The following is a 22109-nucleotide window of genomic DNA, read 5'->3' as shown; positions in this document are numbered from 1 at the left end:
TAACATCAACTCACTCCCAAAGTGTTAATTTTAATTTTATTTTATTTATATTGCGACACATAAAAGTTTTATAAAGTTTGGTGGAAAAGAAAGGTGTATGATAGCAGCACTTGTTAAATACGACCAAATCACAGAACAACTTAATTTGCACCGGTGGTTGAGAACGTAGCAAACATGGCGGCCTACGTGTTACCCGTTTCTCAAAAATTCATAAACGGCGTTCCTGTCCCGCAAGGCCGCAAAACTCTTCGACTCAAAGAGAAATACATAATTTTACTGGTGTTTGTAACGTTCGGGCTCGTGTGTTTTGGTGCGTTTTTCTTTTTACCAGACCTACGAGATCGGGTAAGACTCAATAACATAAGGGGTGTAGATGAAATGATGATACCCCGCCGGGGTATAGACAAGGGACAGGTGATAAAACACGATGACGAACATGTTCATCTAAATGACGAGAAATTAAAGTTTAAAGAACAAGTGAACAGGGACGTGGATATAGCCAAAATTGGCAAGAAATTGAACATCTCTGAACACGATGCTGCAAATATAAAGAAGTCTATTGATTCTGAGAAGGAGGAAATGGCGAACCTTCGCAAAGAAGAGGCGAGAAGAAAAGCAGAGGAGGAGAAAAAGAAGGACAGGAAGGTGGAGACAGAGCATGAAGGAGGCGAAGGGGGGCAGGGAGGGGCCCCTAGCGACCCAGAGGTGAAGAAAAAGCGGGATAAAGTGCGTGAGGTAAGGAACATCGAAAGAAAGTACTGGAATAAACCGTTTTAAATTAACCGAAATACACATTCTTGACCATTAATGTTGGATAGTGGGCGAAATAATGTAATGGAAATATTTAAGCTGGCAAATGATTTAATGACCTTTCACCAAACTATATCAACATGATCAATATACCCTGCAAAAGAATATCACTCCCTGTAATTGTAGTCGGAACAATCCTCTGGTTTAATTTGACAATTTTCTTTGAGAGATATCAACACATGATCAACACTTACATGCTTCTTTTATCATAGCATTCTTATATATATTATATGTACATGTATAACATACTTTTAGGAATCTAACATTTCAGCTGCTGAATATTTTTTTTTTATCTATTGATAATGTAGATGATGAAACATGCATGGGACAATTATGAGAAGTATGCCTGGGGTGCTAACGAGCTCAGGCCAATCAGCAAGCGAGGACACAGTGCCAGCATTTTCGGCAGTTTGAGTCTTGGAGCCACCATAATTGATGCGGCGGATACCCTATACATTATGGAACTAATGGATGAGTACCAGAAGGCCCGCGACTGGATCGCTACCAGTTTTACCTTTGATGGGGTAGGTGTCAACAGGAGCTTTGCAATTTGTATTATTTTTATTTACATGTAATTTAATGTTATGAAATTTTTTTTTGGTTATACTTTGCTATCCTTCCTTATGACAGCTTTATCTGTGCCTTTGGTTTGTTTTATTTGCCATATTTTTTTTATTACTAGGCACAATTTAACATGTTTAATTTTGCATAAGTTTTATAATGAGTATTAACACAGTATAATGGTGTGAATTAAAAGATTCTCAATGCAGAGCAAATATGAACAGTTTTGTCTACCTAAATGCAACTGACCAGTGCTCCAAGTTGCGCCTAAAACGGTCGCATTTGCGACTTAAATTTCAATTTTGCAACCAAAATTTCAAAGTAACTGACATTTTCGCGACCGAGAAAATTTGGACATGCGATCGTCTCGGGATCAAAATTTGTTGTGATCGGGATCGAAATTCATCGTAATCAGGATCGAAATTAACAAAAAAATTAACTCTCGGCCAATGTAATGTTTGAATAAATGTTAGCTTGAATCAAGCGTCGCTGGAATGTAGATTAACGTTGTCAATCACGTGGCCACGATGGCGGAAAAACAAAAGCCAGGGCTTCTGTCATTTTGGTTTCTCAGAAACGTACTGTTAAATATGCAGGATGGCCAAATGCCATCCAACTTACAAGAGTAGGCCTCCAATCCTGCTGGCTGCATATTTTAAATTGTCAATTTGTTAAAGTGTAATAAAGGATATATGTTACTGTATATACAGGAGTCTTTATTATTTGTTTCATATTTAACTTGTTTATAAAATTACTATCAGTTATTATGGTGAGTGAATTATTTTTTGATGGCGACCATAAATTCTGAAATGGCGACCTTAAAAAATTGTTGGTCGCCATTTAGCGACCTGATAGCAATTGTGACTTGGAGCACTGCTGACATATCAATTTAAACATTTACACTTGATTAAAATCAAAATTCAGAAGAAAAAAATTAGGGGTGGGATTGGGGTGTACAGAGATAACCTTACTTTTTAGTCATGTTATTGTCATGAATATATCAGAAAAATACCTTTTTGTCATAATGTGTTTATGATTATGTAAGACTTTTTACTTTGTAAATGAGAAAAGAAGAGAAAATACAACTTCAAGATGAAATATGAGTGGAAATACTCTCAACCACTTCAGTCTAAAGTTTTAAGTTCATTGGTTTCCTGCTCATTTCATTTTTTTCTTGAACTTCAACATGTTCAAGTCTTTGTAACATGATGTCCTGCTAAGTGTTGAATAGCGATATCTCTGAGATTTGATTTAAAAAAGCCGACCAAATTGCATCAGATTTTATTTCATTGAAACCCCTCTCTCTCTCTCTCTCTCTCTGTCTCTCTTTCTCTCTCTCTCTCTCTCTCTCTTGTTAAATGCAAGGAATTAATATCTGTGTAATACGGCGAGAAGCACATCTTGCGGATTTTAAAATCTTACTTTTATTTTCGGACAAATGTAAACTAATTAAGGTAATGATAAAAATTTGGGGTTCGCGATTTTATATTCTCGTGATTTGTTGCAAAACAGTTGAATTGCGGAATTAAGTACCGGTACTCGCGTAAAATAAGGAATCTACCGTATATGGAATTAATCCAATGAATAGAAATGTACATGTACTGTTAAAACTTTCACTGTAGTATAGTGTTATGAATAATAACCTTTGTCATTTGCTCTGAACTAAATGTAATTCTCTTTATTAAGTCATAAATTTGCCTCATATGCTTTAATAACTGTACTCAGTGTGTTAAGAACTTTCCTCTTGTTGTATTAATTTCAGCCCTATAGCATTTTCTCAGTCATTAAAGAAAAAATAGGCCTTGAAGTAAGTTCACATAGTGGAAGATGTTTTACAGGAGACTTTATATAGAATATGCTTAACATCTACAACTCAGCTATTCTAGAAATTATATCAAATTATTTTCTAGTAGAGGTAAATTACATTTGTTTTGATCATCATGGTTATTTTTACTTGGGTGGAGCTTCTTTGAAGTCAGATTCATCATAGTTGCCTTTGTTATTTAACATCTTTGTTCACAATGTGTTCATATTTTGAATTTTGTTGGGAATGGGGAAGTCTGATTTTAGCTTGATCATGTTGATTTCAATGCTTGCTTAATAATAAGTTAATTCATAACATTTGCAGTAATATTTGTGTGTATTCGTCAAAGTTTGTTTCTACTAAATCAATATCTCTTACTTCTGGTGATTGCTATATACTTTGTACAATCATTGATTGGCTGAAATATCAATCTCTGCTTTGATTTAATTAGCTTTGCTGTAAAATATTGATTGATAATGACTAGGGAAAATGGTATTTCAGTTATCATATACTTAATTATTAATATTTTATTTTTCTACACACATTTATCATTGTGCTTAAGTTGGAGTCATTCATTTGATACAGTTGATTCCTCAAATTAAAGTACAAAGAGTCTAAGGGTTTATTTTACATGAACAATTCGGAGTGTCCCATGTTTCATATAGTTACGTAAAGAAGAGGGGTTTTCCTGTTTGAAGATTTGTTTATCTTGGCATCTTGCTTAGTGGTAATATTACCAGCTTAGTTAGAAACTTCATGCAAAAATATTTTGAATTTCTTAGACTCTAGCCCACAGGACCAAATGGATATAATCTGTCACAAGTTTACACAGTTCTTGCACTGTAACTGCTGTATTCGATGTTGGTTGGAGGCCTCTCTCCTTTTTGACATTTGATGTAACACCTATCCATCTTGTGAAAGCCAGAAGTACATCATGTTTCTGATATATAGGATTGTCTGGTATAGTGTTAAAAAGGCAGTAAAACAAGGGCAAACACCTGTTAAGATTGATTTCATTCATCGGCATTTGTTTAGGGTAAACAGAAGTTGCATCATTGTCCAAGTCTGTTTAAAGGGGGGGGGGGTATATTTATCAGTCATTTCTAGTGTCTGACTGAAGTTGGCTCCTGAATATTCTGCATTGTTAAGCAGAGATGATATTATTTAGTACTAATATTTTGAAGTATAACAATTTAATTTATAGTAGTTTAAGTGTAAACATTTGTTTGATTATGAAAAATAAGGCAAGCATTTAATATTTTTATCATAACTTCTTTTGCAATGCATGTTATACAGTAATTAAAAATGGGAGTTATCAGGGACTAACTTAACTGTTGACTCACTGAAGCTGTGGCAGATTAGATCATGCATATTCAAAATACAATGCTGGTTGAAATGTGCACTGAATATATTACGGTACAGGTGTATTCACATTAGCATACACCTTATACCTTAATTGTCAGTTACTAACTGTATTTAAGTGATTAGAAAATTAAGGTTTCAAATACAAAGTTGATATGTGGAAATATTTTTTTTTAAGTCATATCTTCAGGTTTTTTTGCCAGTATTTAAGCAGTCAGGGCAATATACAATATTTGATCATATACACCTGTACTTAACCAGTATTTTGTTTTCACTTGGCATATGTTAAGTGATGAATTAAACAGAAAATACAGAGAATGCTATAGCTTGAAAAATTGATCGTAAAGGATGCTATTGTTTATTCTAGGTTTGTTTCTGAGAAATGATTTTTTTGAAGTAAGAGAATACATGACTCATAATCTTCCATTGGGATTTTGTTTTTGCACTGAAAAGCTAATTTGATTTACATGACATTGTATTTAGGGAGAAAATTTTTGAAATCTTGATAATAAAATGCATGTGAATAAAAAGAAATGAAATTCCATTGTTTTCTAAACTATGAATTTGTACATATTTTCTCAAAATTTTGAGATATCATGTGAGGTTTTTTTTTTTGGGGGGGGGGGATTAAGATTCCTTTGTGCATCCAAGGGCACCAATTCACTGCTTTTTCAGAAGAAAAATTTAAGCACTGCAGTGATGATCAATGTATGTTGATTAAAATCATTTAAATCCCAAATTTTTTTTATCGAAAGAAAGTAAAATGGAATTTCATCAATGTGATCATATCTGCTACAATCAAAGATAAGAAAAAAACGTTATCAAGAGAAATGTTTTTATTTCAGGCGAATGAGCTGTCGGCGTTTGAGACCAACATCCGCTTTGTCGGGGGTCTACTGTCTTTATATGCCCTCACTGGAGATTCTGTAAGTAGATATAGGAAAGTTTGACCAGGGTTGTCTCTAAGACCAGGGGGCGGTGATTTCCTCTGCGTAATTACCCGGCTATTTTTGCATTTCAAACACAATATAGCAATAAGCTAAACCTCCAGACCTCCTTCTCCTTTTAAATTTCTTCCTTCTACTTCAATTTTTAGAGACAACCCTGGGAAAGATGAATTTTTTAGACTACAAAAATGCTTCAGTTCAACTGACCTATTGTAAATTTAAAGCAATAATGCTTCAGTATAATTTTATTGCAGGGCTACGCCAATTTGATTTCTTGGTATTTGTATTCGTATTCTACTTTAAAAAAAAATATCGGGGCAGGCAATTTATTAATTTTAAAATTAAAAACTGAAATATGAAAATTTTGGGCGGCATAAAAAAATAGAGGCAAGCAATTACATTTTATTTTAAAATGTCATTTTTTACTTTGAAATACATCTAGTAAAACTTAAAATTCAGTGACTATATTTGCCATTCTATCAGACCCCTCCTGATTGCTAATTCTTTCCACACATACAGGCAATATTTAATTGTAAACCTTGCTGACAATCTACTGGGAAATTTTGGGTATTATCAATGTAAAAAAAAAAAGTGCAATCATGATGAATAAACTAAAACAAAAGATCCAATAATGGAGCGGGAAACGGAACGGAAATTTCCTGTTGCGGGATTTATTTTTTGACAGTATTTTTGAAAGCCTTTAGGCATGTCCGTGCGGATGCGGCGACCAAGAAATCAAATTGGTGTGGCCCAGTAATAACATGATTTATTAATGGAAAAAAATTCTAAATATGTTTATTGTGGTATTTGAGAAATGAAATAAAATTGTGATAAAAACTATTTCAAATCACAAATCAGCAGCAAATTTTTACAGCACTGTACATGTGTTATGTATTTCTTTTTAGATAAGAAAAAAACAGTTGTAGTGGCTACTGATAAATTGCTGCTTGCCTCTAGCATTATATAAGTATTTCTTTGTAGATGTATAAAAGAAAAGCTATATCAGTTGCTGACAAGTTACTTCCTGCCTTTAACACTCCCTCAGGCATTCCCCAGTCTATGGTCAACACCAAAACGTAAGTTCATTACTAAAGTGTAAGACTTTTAGTTCATGTTTATCACCAAAATATAAGTTCATGTTCATCACCAAAATATTAGTTCATGTTCATTCCCAAAACATAAGTTCTTGTTCATCACCAAAATATTAGTTCATGTTCATCACCAAAACATACTTTAAGTTTTTGTCCATCACCAAAATGTAAGTTCATGTTCATTTCCAAAATGTATGTTTGTATTCAACACCAAAGCGAAAGTTAATGTTCATCAAGAATATGTAAGTTCATGTTTATAAACAAAACGCAAGTTCAACGAAATCTTTATTCTGTCTGTATACGATATATTAAAAATTACCTGGTAGTTTTTAGCAATACCTCAATATTCAGATACCTTATTAAAAAATAATCATAGAGTTTTACTACATGTAGCAGCTGTATTTTAATAGTTAATTATTTGCTATTTTTAAATTCTTAATGCACTGTAACAGTTGGTAGTGTTTGAATATAAGTTGTGTTTATGATCAATTTATAGTTAATACTGTGTTCTGTTAGCTGACTCGCCCCTAATTCTAATTTTTTTAAAACTTAAACCAAATAAAACCTTTATGAAGTTTAGATAGTAACTTTAAAAAGATTAATATCCAAATTAAAGTTTAACTGTACTGCAGAAATTTCTTTTTTATGACAACACATTTTTAAAAAAAAATTTGTTTTATTTGATATATGTATACGTGATTTGTATTGATTTTATTTTGTATTTTGCGACACAGAGGCAGTGCCAGGAACTGGGGCTGGGCTTCGGGCGGATGTTCCATTCTCGCTGAGTTTGGATCGTTCCATTTGGAGTTTGTTTACCTCTCTGAGATCAGTGGAAATAGTGTGTATAAGGATAAGGTTAGTGATCCTACGGTAATTAAAAAATAATTAACAATATTTAAAGTCGATACAATCTGACATCTGTTGTTTGTATACAAATAGTGTGTTTAAGGATAGAGTTAATGCTGTGTATGGGAAAATAATTAATAATGGTAGAAGTCAGTAAAGTTTAACATCTGTTGAATGTATACAAAATGCTAAACATGTATAATGATGTTTATTTGATATATGTTAACTTTGTGAATTGCAAACTGATTTTATTTGTTATAAATCATTAATATTACATGCAATATAGTGAAACTCAGCATGCTCAGTGTTACAAATCCATGGGTTATTTGAATATAAAGGTGATATAAATACTAGCTCATAGCTGGTAAATTTTCAATATTTTGTAAAATTTAATAGAGGAATAATTTATTAGCAACATTTATCTTGTTTTTTTTACATGAAAGTTTCACCAGACCTATTATTAAGATAAGGAAATTTTCATCATGTTTCTATGAACATGATGAATCAAGTCTAATGATTGTGTGTTTAATTTAAACATAATGGTCATTGTGGGATAATATATCAAAACATCTAATGATTGATTATCTATAAATTAAAAAAAAAATGACTAGAAACATTAACTTTTCAGGTGATGAAAATTCGAGAAGTGTTGAACAGCATAGAGAAACCTAATGGTTTATATCCTAATTACCTGAATCCCCGCACCGGGCGCTGGGGACAAAGTAAGTGATGAGTCATCTGTTCTAGTTATCTAACGACCCCCGACCCCTCATTCCCGCAATGGCTGCTTGGAACAGAGTAGGTCATGAGTCACATGAACCTGCAACTTGTGATTTATATATGCTAATTGTTCATTAATATTATCTAAATCCTATATTACCTGGTTAGGAAACAGATACTTAGTTACTAGTGTGGTAATGTAGTTCAAATTATGTACCCTCTACAATATAAAAACCATTTATATATCCCTAGTTTTATAAGTAGAAGTCAATTTTCATTGTCTCAAATAGTTTAAAAATGATTAGACTGAGAAAAAAAAACTTTAAAGGTTTATGAAAATTTAAGATGGAGAGATTAGAACAAGTGAAGAAACAGTGGTTAAGGCTTTCAATGCCCTTCATCATTACGTGTTGACATTCATCACATTGGATCAAGATACTGTGGTTATATCAGGATTCATTAAATACCAATTTTTTTTAATTTTTTTTGTGGAGTTGATTATTTATTTTAAAGTACAATTTCTAATAACATTTCATGGGCCAAATATTTATGAATCATTGAAACTGTTTTTCACTACATCCATGAAAATTGTCGTCCACAAATTTTAATAAACCATGTACAGTACCAACGCAATTCTTTTGTGTTAGGAATTCCACGTAGAAGAAAGCTTATCTGAATAATTTATTAGTGGTTTTTGTTAAAGGAATGAATTCTATCTTTATTTGTTTTATATGATATAAACTGGTTTGGGGTGGGTTACGCTTTATAAACTGCTTTGCAGTTTAAAAAAAAAGCTTTAATTGTTCCAATCATTTTATATTGTATAAAACTAATGAATAAATTTATTGCTTATAATTCAATTTTTTTTTGCGATCAATTGTTGATAAAAACCGTCATTTGACCTTTAGAATGACATCAAATTTTCCAAACTTCAAACATAATGTCAAGCAGATTGAAACGTGATTGATGTTTGTCTTACTATGACGTAGGCAATATTCTTCATATATATATCACATCTTCGATATAAACTACGGAATTTTATTAGCCAATCAGAAAGGGTGTTACAACCAGAATTAGATTATTGAATATTGAAATTTCCTTTTGATAGGTCATACGGCTATTGGAGCTTTGGGGGACAGTTTTTATGAATATTTGATCAAGTCGTGGCTGCAATCCGGCAAGAAAGACGACCTGGCCAAGAAAATGTACGACGAGGCTGTCCAGGTAAGACAAAACATTTAAAAACCACGGTTATATGAGACCAAGCTGTTCTATGAATCTTATAATGTACAATTATTTCAGTTCATTTTCAAAATGGTAAAGTACATGGTATTAGACAGGATTTGTCATTTCAAACTCATTTTGATAAAGTTCAGGATATTGAACATGAATATTCTTGAACACAATCTTACAGATCATCTTTTCATTCTCTAATAGTTATAAAGTATGAGGTGTTGAAAAAAATGTGTAAATAGTCAACTCATTTTGAGATAAATTAGGGGAAATTAACAAAATGTCTCAGTGGTCAACTCCTGTGGATAATGTATAAAATAAGGGAAAGTACAGAGTATTCAACAAAATGGGTCATGGTCAACTCTGACACTTTGATAGAAATAAAGTTTGCAATATTTAACAACTGATATGTCAATTTCCAGGCCATAGTGGATAAGTTGGTAAAAGTTTCTCCGGGAGGCTTGACGTACGTCGCAGAGTACAAGTCTGGCCGTCTGGAAAACAAGATGGACCATCTAGGATGTTTTGCTGGTATGTTAATTAATCAACATCAAAAACGGGTTTATTAACCATTTCATACTTCTTATTGTGCCAATGTGATTTCATGAATTTTCCTTCTGTTTTAATTTCTGGATACCATTTATTTATATTAAAGGTGGAATGTTTGCATTAGGAGCCAAATATTCTGATAATGAAGAGAAATATCTAAATCTAGGTGCTGGGATTTCCAACACATGTCATGAGTCATATGTTAGATCAGGTATCTAATAAAATCTGTTTTCTAGATATTTTTTGTTAATTTCTCTGCAAAACTATTGAAATATAAGATGATTGAGGGTAAAATAATTTTTAAGGTTAAATGGTTTAAGTAAAAAAGTTCATATGGTCATACCATTTTTTTCTGTGATAATTTTTATCATTCTGTATTATATCACAATGAAAACTGAAATATCAGTCATACAAGCATTTAAATGGTTGCACTCATCTATGCCTATTGATATTAAAGATTTTAGAAAGAGAAAATTTTGTAAATTTCTTTGTTAATAATAGTCTATTAGGTGTCATTTTTATAACTGTAACAAATTTCAGAAACCAAGTTAGGACCGGAGGCATTTAGGTTTGATGGCAACACAGAAGCCAAATCTATCCGTCAGAATGAGAAGTACTACATCCTGCGTCCGGAGGTGGTGGAGACCCACTTCTACATGTGGAGACTGACCAAGGAAGACAAGTACAGGGACTGGAACTGGGAGGCAGTACAGGTAATGTAATATGTAGTGTACATGTAATGTTATATGTGTACATGTAATGTTATATGTGTACATGTAATGTAATATGGTGTACATGTAATGTTATATGTGTAATGTAATGTTGTGTGTACATGTAATGTAATATGGTGTACATATAATGTAGTGTATATGTAATTAATATATTGTACATGTGATGTAATATAGTGTAAAAGTAATGTAACATAGTGCACAGGTAATTTAATATATTATTCAGGTAATGTTACACACTATATTAGTAATATCATATATAGTATAGGTAATATAATAGATTATACAGATAATGTCACAGACTATACAAAGAATGCATGGATAATGAAACAGAATGTAAAGGTAGTATTAACAACCATACTGTACATGTAATTTAACCGTGTACAGATAATGTTACAGACTGTGGAGTTAATGTTACAGACTGTGGAGTTAATGTTACAGACTCTTAAGTTACTGTACATCAACACATAATGATAGTGCTATATTATGTCAGTTATGTATTTACTGAATAAAACAAAATCTTGTCAAAATGATTTAATACAAAAAGTGCTCTAGATCTTGAAGACAAAGATTTTCCAAAACAACCAATGATTTGATGACAGAGGTTCCACCAGAGCTAACATTTGTGACTTTTACATTGCAGGCTCTGGAGAAGCACTGTCGAGTGGATGGGGGGTACACTGGTGTTCGGGATGTGTACCAATCCAGTCCCTCCCAGGACGACGTACAGCAGAGCTTCTTCCTGGCCGAGGCCCTGAAGTATCTGTACCTGACTTTCTCCGACGACTCTCTTATTCCGCTAGATAAGTGGGTTTTTAACACTGAGGCCCATCCTTTACCAATACAAGGGGCCAACACAGTCATCGAGAAAAAAGAGAAATAAGCCTGTCTGTGATTAGAGTTTGGACATGTTTGTGTATGGCTTTGGACATGTTTGTGTATGGCTTTGGACATGTCTGTGTGTGGATTTGGACATGTCTGTGTATGATGTCTGAGGCATAAGTGGACATGTGCATGTTTAAGGACACAAGTGTGTATGGACATGTCTGTGTGTGGACATGTCTGTGTATGGTATTCAAGGACTTATCTGTTCATGAGTCTGCTTGGATGATATAAATGGCTTGTACATTGTATTTGGAGATATCAGCACAACATATTGGATTTACAATGAAGCAATGATTATAGGAATTCAGAACGATATATTATGCATAGATGTTTAATTATTTATTGTGAAAACAGTTTTATTTTTAAAAAATTATGTTATAATCTAACAGTGAATGAATTGCTGGGGTAAATGAACATGAGATATTGGCATGCATGTGTTTGAACTGTAAATCTGATGAGTTTTGTCACATATAAAATTCATATATTCAATTTACATGTATATCTCTGGACCTATGTAAGTACATGCAACTAATTAATTAATTAATGCAAACAAGACTACTGAGCATTTGTTAAAGCTGCAGAGGCTGATTGTCTTAAAGTCTTGATACATTGTAAGACGGTGTTTGAATCAGCATTATTGGTTTTTGTTTTAGGGATTTGATTGTCTGTTTATTTTTTTTATTTTATTATTTTGGTGGGGTTTTTTTTGGGGGGGGGGGGGGGTGACAGAGAGGAGTTAGGGGGCAGGGAGGTGTAACATTGTATGTTGATTGTCTCAAAGTACTGCATGATGACTTTGGAGCTTTTTATTCTAGCCTTGGTATTTCAGAGCTACACTTACCGTTATTTGTTTGAACAGTACATCAGGAGTCTAATTTCATTTTATCTTGTCATATTGTGATTGTAGAATATCCTAAGACAGTTTTTTTGCTGTGAAAAAGACTGTGAGACTATAAATTGAATATTTTCCTCTTTTTAATAGAAAATAATAATTAAGAAATATTAAGCATTTTAGTACCGTACATTTTCCAAAATTTATTTGTCATTTTCATATATTTATATGGGCTTTGTAGGATGAGAAACAAGAAATCCTTTATTTGTTATACGTTTGTTGCATTCAATGTTATTACATTTGTATGATCTGTTACTTACAACCATCTTTATTGGCCGACTTCATCCATAATAAAAATTATAAAAATGTTACATTTATTTCCATTGGTGCACAGATAAACGTAACATGTCATGTTTTGATGGACCAAATTAATAACTCATGCAATGCCAAATTAAAACGATTAATTATATCGTCCAATGAAAATTTTTGTCTCTCATCACCTTTGTCAGGCTTCTTAACTGTGAGGTCAGAATTATGTCTCGTCTGATTGATTGATTGTTTACCAAAACACTTGATGGTTCAGTATGTCAGTACATGTGTAGAGATTTAACTGACCTCTTGTGGTGACTGAAGGAAAATCTGTAACAATTGTTATGTATAAATATCTAATTATGTATATATGATGAATATGCTGTATATATATATATATATCTATATTTAATACCATTCCATTTTTATCTATAAAAATGACATTGCATTATAGATATTACAAAATAAGTTATCTATGTACAAAAAAAAACTCTTAAATTATGCTAATGTATTTTACAGATTGAATTTATTCAAGTATTGGTTACTGAAATCATTCAGTACTTTCCATGGTTACAGTGTGTAATTACATACAAGGTACATATATTGCTTCACATATAAGTCACATCATTGCAATGTTGAATGTTGATTAGATGATAATTAGGTACTGGTAGATGTAATTTTTTTACTAGTAAATAATTTTTTTACAGTGATTATTGTGAATTTGTGATCAATCTAGATTTATTGTTCTACTCTCAAATGCAAGTATGCATATATTATTATTATTAAAAGAGAGAGAGAGTGAGAGAGAGAGAGAGAGAGAGAGAGTCTGTTTTAACCTGTTAATTTACCCACCATTGGTATTTGGTTTCTGAATTACTGTTCTGTCATTCTTAAACTTCATCTATCTTTTTTAACGACTGAACCCCAGGACCAGTGTAAAGATGTATTATATTTATCATATCTTTCTTTAAATTTGTAATAAAATGCACCCTTAAAAATTTATGAATATTTTCAAAAGAAATTTTCTGATGTTGTTATTTGATCCTAGATTGATAGATCCTGTAGTTTTGTCATTTGAACTTACTGTTACCTGTGTCCTGTTTTTAACTTACTGTTACCTGTGTCCTGGTTCTATCTTACTGTTACCTGTGTCCTGTTTATAACTTACTGTTACCTGTGTCCTGTTTATAACTTACTGTTACCCGTGTCCTGTTTTTTGCTGTGTAGATTCCTCCCCATCATACTTCATATTTGTTCTTCTACCTGTGTTCAGTCAAGTCATGTAAAATAATGTCAATCAGATTAATTTATATAAAATAAAAAAATACATGTATAGTATACTTTTGAGTGTATTGTGTTGATTTCAACAAATGGCATAAATTGATAGATCATTATTCACGCACTAGATTGTTTTCTTTGGTTGTTAATGCGGGAATGAAGGTAGCGACATTGTAGAAAAAAAACACAGGTGCTTGTGGAAGGGGTGGTAGTTATGTATTTAGGTAGAGGGTTTTTTTTACTGGAGACCCTAGTACATACATAAACAATGAAAATGATTAAATGAACCAAACTCATAAACAAAATACAAATTTTATACTCTAATAAAGGTTGAACACATCTGTGATATTCTCATTATTGAAAAATTGTAGGAATAGGAATAGAATTTGAACATCGATGGTTTCTCTTAGAGGTGGGTTTTTTTTTTAGATTTGTTTACGGTATTCAATATATACTGGACACTCCTAAAGAAAATACGATGGTTACAAAGGTAACCACATGTACGTGGGAATATTTGATCAGTTGGTGCAAGTCCGTGGTGTTTAGCTTTAGTTTTGACCGATCAAGGATAATCCACACAACAGTCAACAGCACAAGTACAAAGAAGACATCAATGAACGATGTTAATTTATTTTGAAAGCTATATGAATTAAAGCTGACGGTTAATTAGATTTATAAACAGCAGTTTTAGAAGTTTTAAAAATCAGTTCACCATACTCTAGTATATATACGCGAACAGATCTCAAGATTTTTTGCTTGTCAATTTAGAAATAGATTTAAATTACAATTTCTTTAAGGAATAAGGAATCATTCGTTTAGTATTATGAGGTGATAATTTCGGTCGGGGCGTGATCAAATCCAATAAAGCCCGTAGGTGTAAAATTTTGAGAAATATTGAACGCACATAAATAAACATAGGAACTGTTTGAATTGAATCCAAATTTAGCGCACTTTGAATTTCTCTCTTTTTTTTAAAGTGTGTTATGTAGGTACATCAACACTTGTTATTATGGTTACACTTTCAAAAAAATAACAATACCTTTGACTTAATTTCGATAGGACGTAACTATCTATTTCTTGCTTCAAAACAAGTTAAAATGACGCTGGTTTCAATTGAAATATACACATATTGCGAGGTCTTTGCTCAAAAGCCAGACATAACTTTTTGATTTCAAAGAGTCAGGCTGAGTGGCCAACATTGTCAACATTGAAATAGACAGGCCTACTTTTTATTGCTGTTTGACACAACTACCCAAAGTCCAAGCTTTTGTTAAACTGGTTATAACGCACTTATTTTTCAATCCCCTCTCGCTAACAACCGTGCCAACGAAAGATATTGATATAAGTTGTAGAACTTGCTTATCAATCGTTGTAAAATAAATAAAGTTCAGTTTTTTTCCATCGTCGGATACCCACGGGTGATCGCGTCTTTTACCCGTGGGTATCCGACGATGGTTTTTTCCTACCTTATTCCCAAACGGTAACAACTGTATCCTTTCGTAAACCATGAACTGTATAATAATGCACTTATATAGAGTGCATACTCTCTCGCCCCCGTTGAATAGAATCTATATAAATTTGTTGTAATAATTTTATTTTGAATTAAAACAAAAATAAATTATTATAAAACAGTTAAAAGAAACTTAGGAACTTAGAAAAAAAATTAGGATAAACACCCCCTTCCAAAAATAATTGCATGCATGGTTGGGGGGGGGGAGTTTAGTTTCAATAATGGGTTAAAGGCTTAAGATGAAATTTCCTGATGATTCAGACAGAGTTATATTACATTTCTTTAAATCTTAGTTTAATAAAGTCGAATGCAATAATTTCTAGAGTTATGACCAGATAACGACATTTGTAAAATTAAAATTTACATGAGGCGAGTTCAACAGAGCAAGCGCTCGCCAAAATTCCCAATACCCGCAACACAAATTTTGGCGAGCGATCGCTCGCTCTGTTGAACACGTGATTCAGCGGATATACGGCATGTTAGTTTCCTACTTGTTTAAATCTGGAAAAACATGAATTTGATATTTAGAATGACTCGATTCTAATTATAGAACTATAATTTTAATCTGAATATAGCAACAGAAACGTACAGACATGGACAAGAAAAATATGGGTAAGTTCTTAATGGGCGAATATCTCCTTACCCCCTTTCCCTTAATAGTCTAGTCCGATTTAGTCGAAAACAACTTTTAACGGCAAATAATTATTATTTGGTCCAGCATGGTTTTTAAACATAATTTACAATTATGCAATGAAGCGATGATTATAGGAATTCAGAACGAAATATTATGCATAGATGTTTAATTATTTATTGTGAAAACAGTTTTATTTTGAAAAAATTATGTTATAATCTAACAGTGAATGAATCGCTGGGGTAAATGAACATGAGATATTGGCATGCATGTGTTTGAACAGTAAATCTGATGAATTTTGTCATGTATAAAATTGATATATTCAATTTACATGTACGAGGGTCAATCAAAAAATACGAAGACAATGTGGCTGTCTATCATATCTTTTTTATGAAAGTCATATTTAACAAATTAATCTATGCACCAACACTTATGTTATTGATATGCAAAGTTTTAGTCCATTTTATGAAACGGTATTTTTGTTACCACTTTTTAAAAACAACATGTTTTGTCACCACGGCGTTCGGTAACGTTCAAAACATGACGTCAATATTAAACGCGTACAGTTTATAGATATACCCCATCTTTATATCACGATTAGTCTCTTGTGTCTTTAACCTTACAATTTAAAATGGAACTGAACCACTTAACATATTCTTTGCACACATTTGTTCGAGAATCATAAGTTAGTTTTTCAAAGTTTTCATTTTCTAACCGTGTGTCTCTTAGTTTACAGTTAGGATAACCCTGATTGTCGGTTGACGTTACTTATTTTTTGACCAAATATTTACAGATATTCGACTCTCTTGTGGACTGTTTTATATTCAAAATACAATTATCACCAACCCCACAAAATTTATTACAGTTAAATACAAACTTGCAAATAATTGTTGACTTATTTTTTGCACCATTGAACATTTTCACAGCTTATATCGGCTTTTTCCTGAGTAAAATCCATTTTGTTTGTACTTCTCGTTGCGCCGTGACGTCCGGCGACGTCGATGTTTTAGTCAATTCTAAAGAGGACTATCTGTCTTTAGTTACTAATATCTGTTCAACAAACCAATATATCCCGTCATTATTTGGAACATAGAATACCATGACTATACCTAATTTGAGGTTTCAATATTATTTGGTTTTAAGCCCAAATTATAGAGATATTATTTTCAACATTATATGGTTTATTGTTGACATAAAACAAATTTTGACCGTGCGCCGTGACCTCATTTTTGCAGGATAAGATTATAAATAATTCTTAGAAATAAAAGAATTTATTAACTTTTTTCTTGCAAATTGTTTGAAACTACCGCTTAATTATGTCTACCAAATTTAGTAATGATATGACGCTAAGTAACATAGCTATGACAAAAGTCTTCGTATTTTTTGATTGACCCTCGTATATCTCTGGACCTATGTAAGTACATGCAACTAATTAATTAATTAATGCAAACGAGAGACTATTGAGCATTAGTTAAAGCTTCAGAGGCTGGTTGTCTTAAAATCTTGATACATTGTAAGATGGTGTTTGAATCAGCATTATGGGTTTTTGTTTGGGGGTTTGATTGTCTTTTATTTATTTTTTTATTTTTTCTTGGGGGGGGGGGTGAGTAGGGGAAGAGGGAGTTGTAAGATTGTATATTGATTGTCTCAAAGTACTGCATGATTACTTTGGAGCTTTTTATTCTAGCATTGGTATTTCAGAGCTACACTTACCGTTATTTGTTTGAACAGCACACAAGGAGTCTAATTGCATTATATCATGTCATTTTGTGATTGTAGAATATTAAGAATATTTGCTGTGTAAAAAGACTGTGAGACTATATATTGAATATTTTCCTATCTTTGAATAGGAAATAATAATTAAGAAATATTAAGCATTTTATTACATTTTCCAAAATTTATTTATTGTCTTCATGTAAATTTATCTCATAATTTCACTGCAGTTCAATTTTTTGCAATTTTCCAGTTGTGGAATAACATCCTTTTGCTCTGGGATGTATTTCAATTGTTGTTTAAATCAAAAAATCTTTTTTAAAAGTAGTTTCTGTATATGAAAACGAAGCCATAAAAAGGACTCTCATGCAGATATGTTAAGCAATAAAGGGGCAGGAATTTTTTATTGTCACAGTGCTGGAAAATGAACTAATGGAGTAACTGCAAACAGGTGCAACTCGCTTAAGAAAACATGGGCTTTGTAGGATAAGAAACAAGAAATCCTTTATTTGTTATACATTTGTTGCATTCAATGTTATTACATGTTATTACATTTGTATGATTTGTTACTTACAACCATCTTATTGGCCAACTTCATACATAATAGAAATTATAAAAATGTTACATTTATTTCCATTGGTGCACAGATAAATATAACATGTCATGTTTTGATGGACCAAATTAATTACTCATGCAATGCCAAATTAAAACAATTAATTCTATTGTCCAATGAAAACTTTTGTCTCTCATCACCTTTGTCAGGCTTCTTAACTGTGAGGTCAGAATTATGTCTCGTCTGATTGATTTGATTGTTTACCAAAACACTTGATGGTTCAGTATGCCTCTGGTGGTGACTGAAGGAAAATCTGAATCAGTTATTATGTATAAATATCTAATTATGTATATATGATGAATATGCTGTATATATATACATGTATATATATATCTATATTTAATACCATTCCATTTTTATCTATAAAAATGACATTGCATTATAGATATTACAAAATAAGTTATCTATGTACAAAAAAACTCTTAAATTATGCTAATGTATTTTACAGGTTGGATTTATTCAAGTATTGGTTACTGAAATCATTCAGTACTTTCCATGGTTACAGTGTGTAGTTGCATACAAGGTTCATATATTGCTGCACAGTCATGTAAATCACATCATTGCAATGTTGAATGTTGAATAGATGATAATTAGGTACTGGTAGATGTAATTTTTTACAGTGATTATTGTAAATTTGTGATCCTAGATTTATTGTCCTACTCTCAAATGCAAGTATGCGTATATTATTATTATTATGAGAGAGAGAGAGAGAGAGAGAGAGAGAGAGTCTGTTTTAATATGTTAATTTACCCACCATTGGTATTTGGTTTCTGAATTACTGTTCTGTCATTCTTAAACTTCATCTATCTTTTTGTAACGACTGAACCCCAGGACCAGTGTAAAGATGTACTTATCTTACTTTAAATTTTTAATAAAATGCTCCCTGTAAAATTTATGAATATTTTTAAAAGAAATTCGCTAATGTTGTTATTAGATTGATAGATCCTGTAGTTGTGTCCTGTTGATAACTTACTGTTACCTGTGTTCTGTTGATAACTTACTGTTACCTGTGTTCTGTTTATGACTTACTGTTACCTGTGTCCTGTTTTTCTGCTGTGTTGAATCCTCCCCATCATACTTCATATTTGTTCTTCTACCTGTGTTCAGTCAATAGTCATGTAAAATAATGTCAATCAGATTAATTTATGTAATAAAAATAAAAAAATACATGTATAGTATATAACTGCGCTTTGTAGTGTATTGTGTAGATTACTTGACGTGCAAACCAGGTTATACAAATTATTAAATTTTTTTTATCCATTGCAATCAAATGCCGCGTTTCAACCAGAATTAAATTATAACAAATTTAATACATCAATTTATATCTCATTATTTGAGCATTAGATTGCTTTCTTTGGTTGTTTATGGTATGAAGGAAGCGACATTGTAGAAAAAACACAGGTGTATGAAAACAGGTCGTTATATATTTAGGTAGGGGTATTTTTTTTACAGGAGACCTGACTACATTTAATAAACAATACAAATGCATGATTAAAAGAACTCAAACCAAAAACAAAGTTTTATGATATACTATATACTTTATACTATAATAAAGGTTGAACATATCTGTGATATTCTCATGATTGAATCAAGAACATCAATGTTTACTCATAGAAATGCTTTTTAATTAACCAACCTGAGCTTAACGCTCGTCAGCTTTTCTGATCACTTTCTGTCCGGCGTCTGTCTGTCTGTCCCTAAACTTTTTACATTTTCGACTTCTTCTCCAGAACCACTGGGGCGTTTTCAACCAAAGTTGGCAAAATTAAACCTTATGTAAAGTAGATTCAAGTTTGTTAGAATAAAGGGCCACGCCCTCTTTCAAGAGGAGATAATTAAAAAATATTGAAAATTTAATTGTTGGTATTTTCAAAAATCTTTCTCTCAAAAACCATTTGGCCAGAAAAGCTGAAACTTGTGTGGAAGCATCCTCAGGTAGTGTAAATTCAAGTTTGTTCATTCATGGTCTGCGGGGGTAAGGTTGGTCCACAATGGGGGTCGAAGTTTTACATAGAGGTATATATAGTTAATCTATAGAAATCTGCCAATGGGGGGGGGGTCTAAATTTTACATCGGAGTATATAGAGTTAAACTTTTAAAATTAACTTTTCAAAAATCATTTGGCCAGAAAAGCTGAAACTTATGTGGAAGCATCTTCAGATAGTGTAGATTTAAGTTTGTTCAAATCATGGTCCCTGGGGGTAAGGTGGGGCCACAATGGGGGGGGGGTCGAATTTTTACATAGAAATATATTGAGTTAATCTTCTATACTCAAAAACCGTTAGGCCAGAAAAGCTGAAACTTGCGTGGAAGCATCCTCAAATAGTGCAGATTTAAGTTTGCTCAAATCATGTTCCCTGGGGGTAAGGTGGGGCCACAATGGGGGGTCGAATTTTTATATTATATAGAGAGAAATTTTATTTCAAATCTTCAACTCAGAACACGACTGGCCAGAAAAGCTGTAACTTGTGTGAAGTATCATCAAGTAGAGTAGATTCAAGTTTGGTCAAATTATGATCCCCGGGGGTAGGGTAGGGCACAATGGGGACCGGTTAAATATTTACAAAGAAATATATTGAGAAAAAAAAATTCTTAAAAAACATTTCATAAGAAAAAGTGATCATTAGTGAAGGCAACCTTAGATAGTGTAGATTCAAATTCGTCAAAATCATATTTTTCAGGAGTATGATGAAGCCACATGGGGAGGGTGGGTTCCAATTTTACAAAGGTCATAATTTTCAAATGTTATAAGATATGGTTTTACTTATATGCAAGCATTTTGACATATTTTTGATTCTTTAAAATTGTTTAGACTTTGGCCTCAGGACAATTCTTGGGCTTCACAAGTTTGACGTAGGTTTATATCCCGTTTGATTTAGATCTTCTTGAGAACTGTAATGCTCAAAATGTGAAATGAGTATACTGTAACAAAAAACGATCAATAATAAACAGAATATCCAGAGAAAAAATTGATTTTTTTAAATACAGGTCTGGATCTGTTAGACTACATTATCCATATTTTTTGTTATATTTCTCCGGAAAGCTGATTTTATGATGTCCATCTGCTCAGATGAGCAATGTTGCCCATGGGCCTCTTGTTTCAAATTTAAGTGTGTTATATTGGTACATCAACACTTGTTTTTATGGATACAGTCACTTTTAACCATTTAAAACCTTTGAATTTCTATCGATATAAGCCGTTACATGTATATGTATTGGAAGAGAGATATATACCCTATCTATATATTAATACACAGTCATTCATATATATAATTTAAGATATAGAACACTGTGCCAGATAATCATGCGAAGGTGGCATTTTTGCACCCGTTTAAGCTGTGTATATCGAAAAATTCAAATATGCCATATGATAGACCATTGCTTAAAGAGTTAACAACTACCTTTGTTATCATTGTATCTCACCTGTCAGGTGAGATATATATCTTTCAAAAATAAATTCCTACAGGAATTTCAATTCCGATAGGATTTGATAAAATCCGATAAGAAAACTTAATATCCTATATAGGAAAAATACATGTCTGAATCAAATTCCTACAGGAAATACCATTCTCCTATAGGAAATATATTTCCTATAGGATTGTCAATATTTCCTGTAGGAGATTCAATTCTCTTATGGGAATTATCATTTTCCGATGGGATATCAATTGTTAAAGGCAAATTCCT

The 22109-nt window shown here is 32.3% G+C and overlaps 1 protein-coding gene and 1 long non-coding RNA gene across 2 annotated transcripts; one reads left to right on the top strand and one right to left on the bottom strand.

Annotated features, from left to right (window-relative positions):
• The first annotated feature begins 132 nt into the window (after positions 1–132).
• LOC105330001 (mannosyl-oligosaccharide 1,2-alpha-mannosidase IA) lies at positions 133–14020 on the top strand. The gene is made up of 11 exons (XM_011431534.4): positions 133–735; positions 1119–1334; positions 5383–5463; positions 6466–6560; positions 7310–7433; positions 8053–8146; positions 9253–9368; positions 9800–9908; positions 10033–10137; positions 10467–10639; positions 11298–14020. Exons 1-11 carry the CDS (start codon positions 175–177, stop codon positions 11535–11537), a joined length of 1914 nt encoding a protein of 637 aa, XP_011429836.3. The 5' UTR covers positions 133–174; the 3' UTR covers positions 11538–14020.
• On the bottom strand, positions 13467–19587 carry LOC136271180 (uncharacterized). Its single transcript, XR_010709041.1, has 2 exons — positions 19461–19587; positions 13467–13854 (listed from the first exon to the last, which is right to left on the bottom strand). It is a non-coding gene; the product is annotated as an uncharacterized lncRNA (long non-coding RNA).
• Positions 19588–22109: the final 2522 nt, after the last annotated feature.

Source organism: Magallana gigas, chromosome 9 (genome assembly GCF_963853765.1).
Source record: "Magallana gigas chromosome 9, xbMagGiga1.1, whole genome shotgun sequence".
NCBI classification, from domain to species: Eukaryota; Metazoa; Mollusca; class Bivalvia; order Ostreida; family Ostreidae; genus Magallana; species Magallana gigas.
This window is presented reverse-complemented; position numbering and strand designations above follow the sequence as displayed.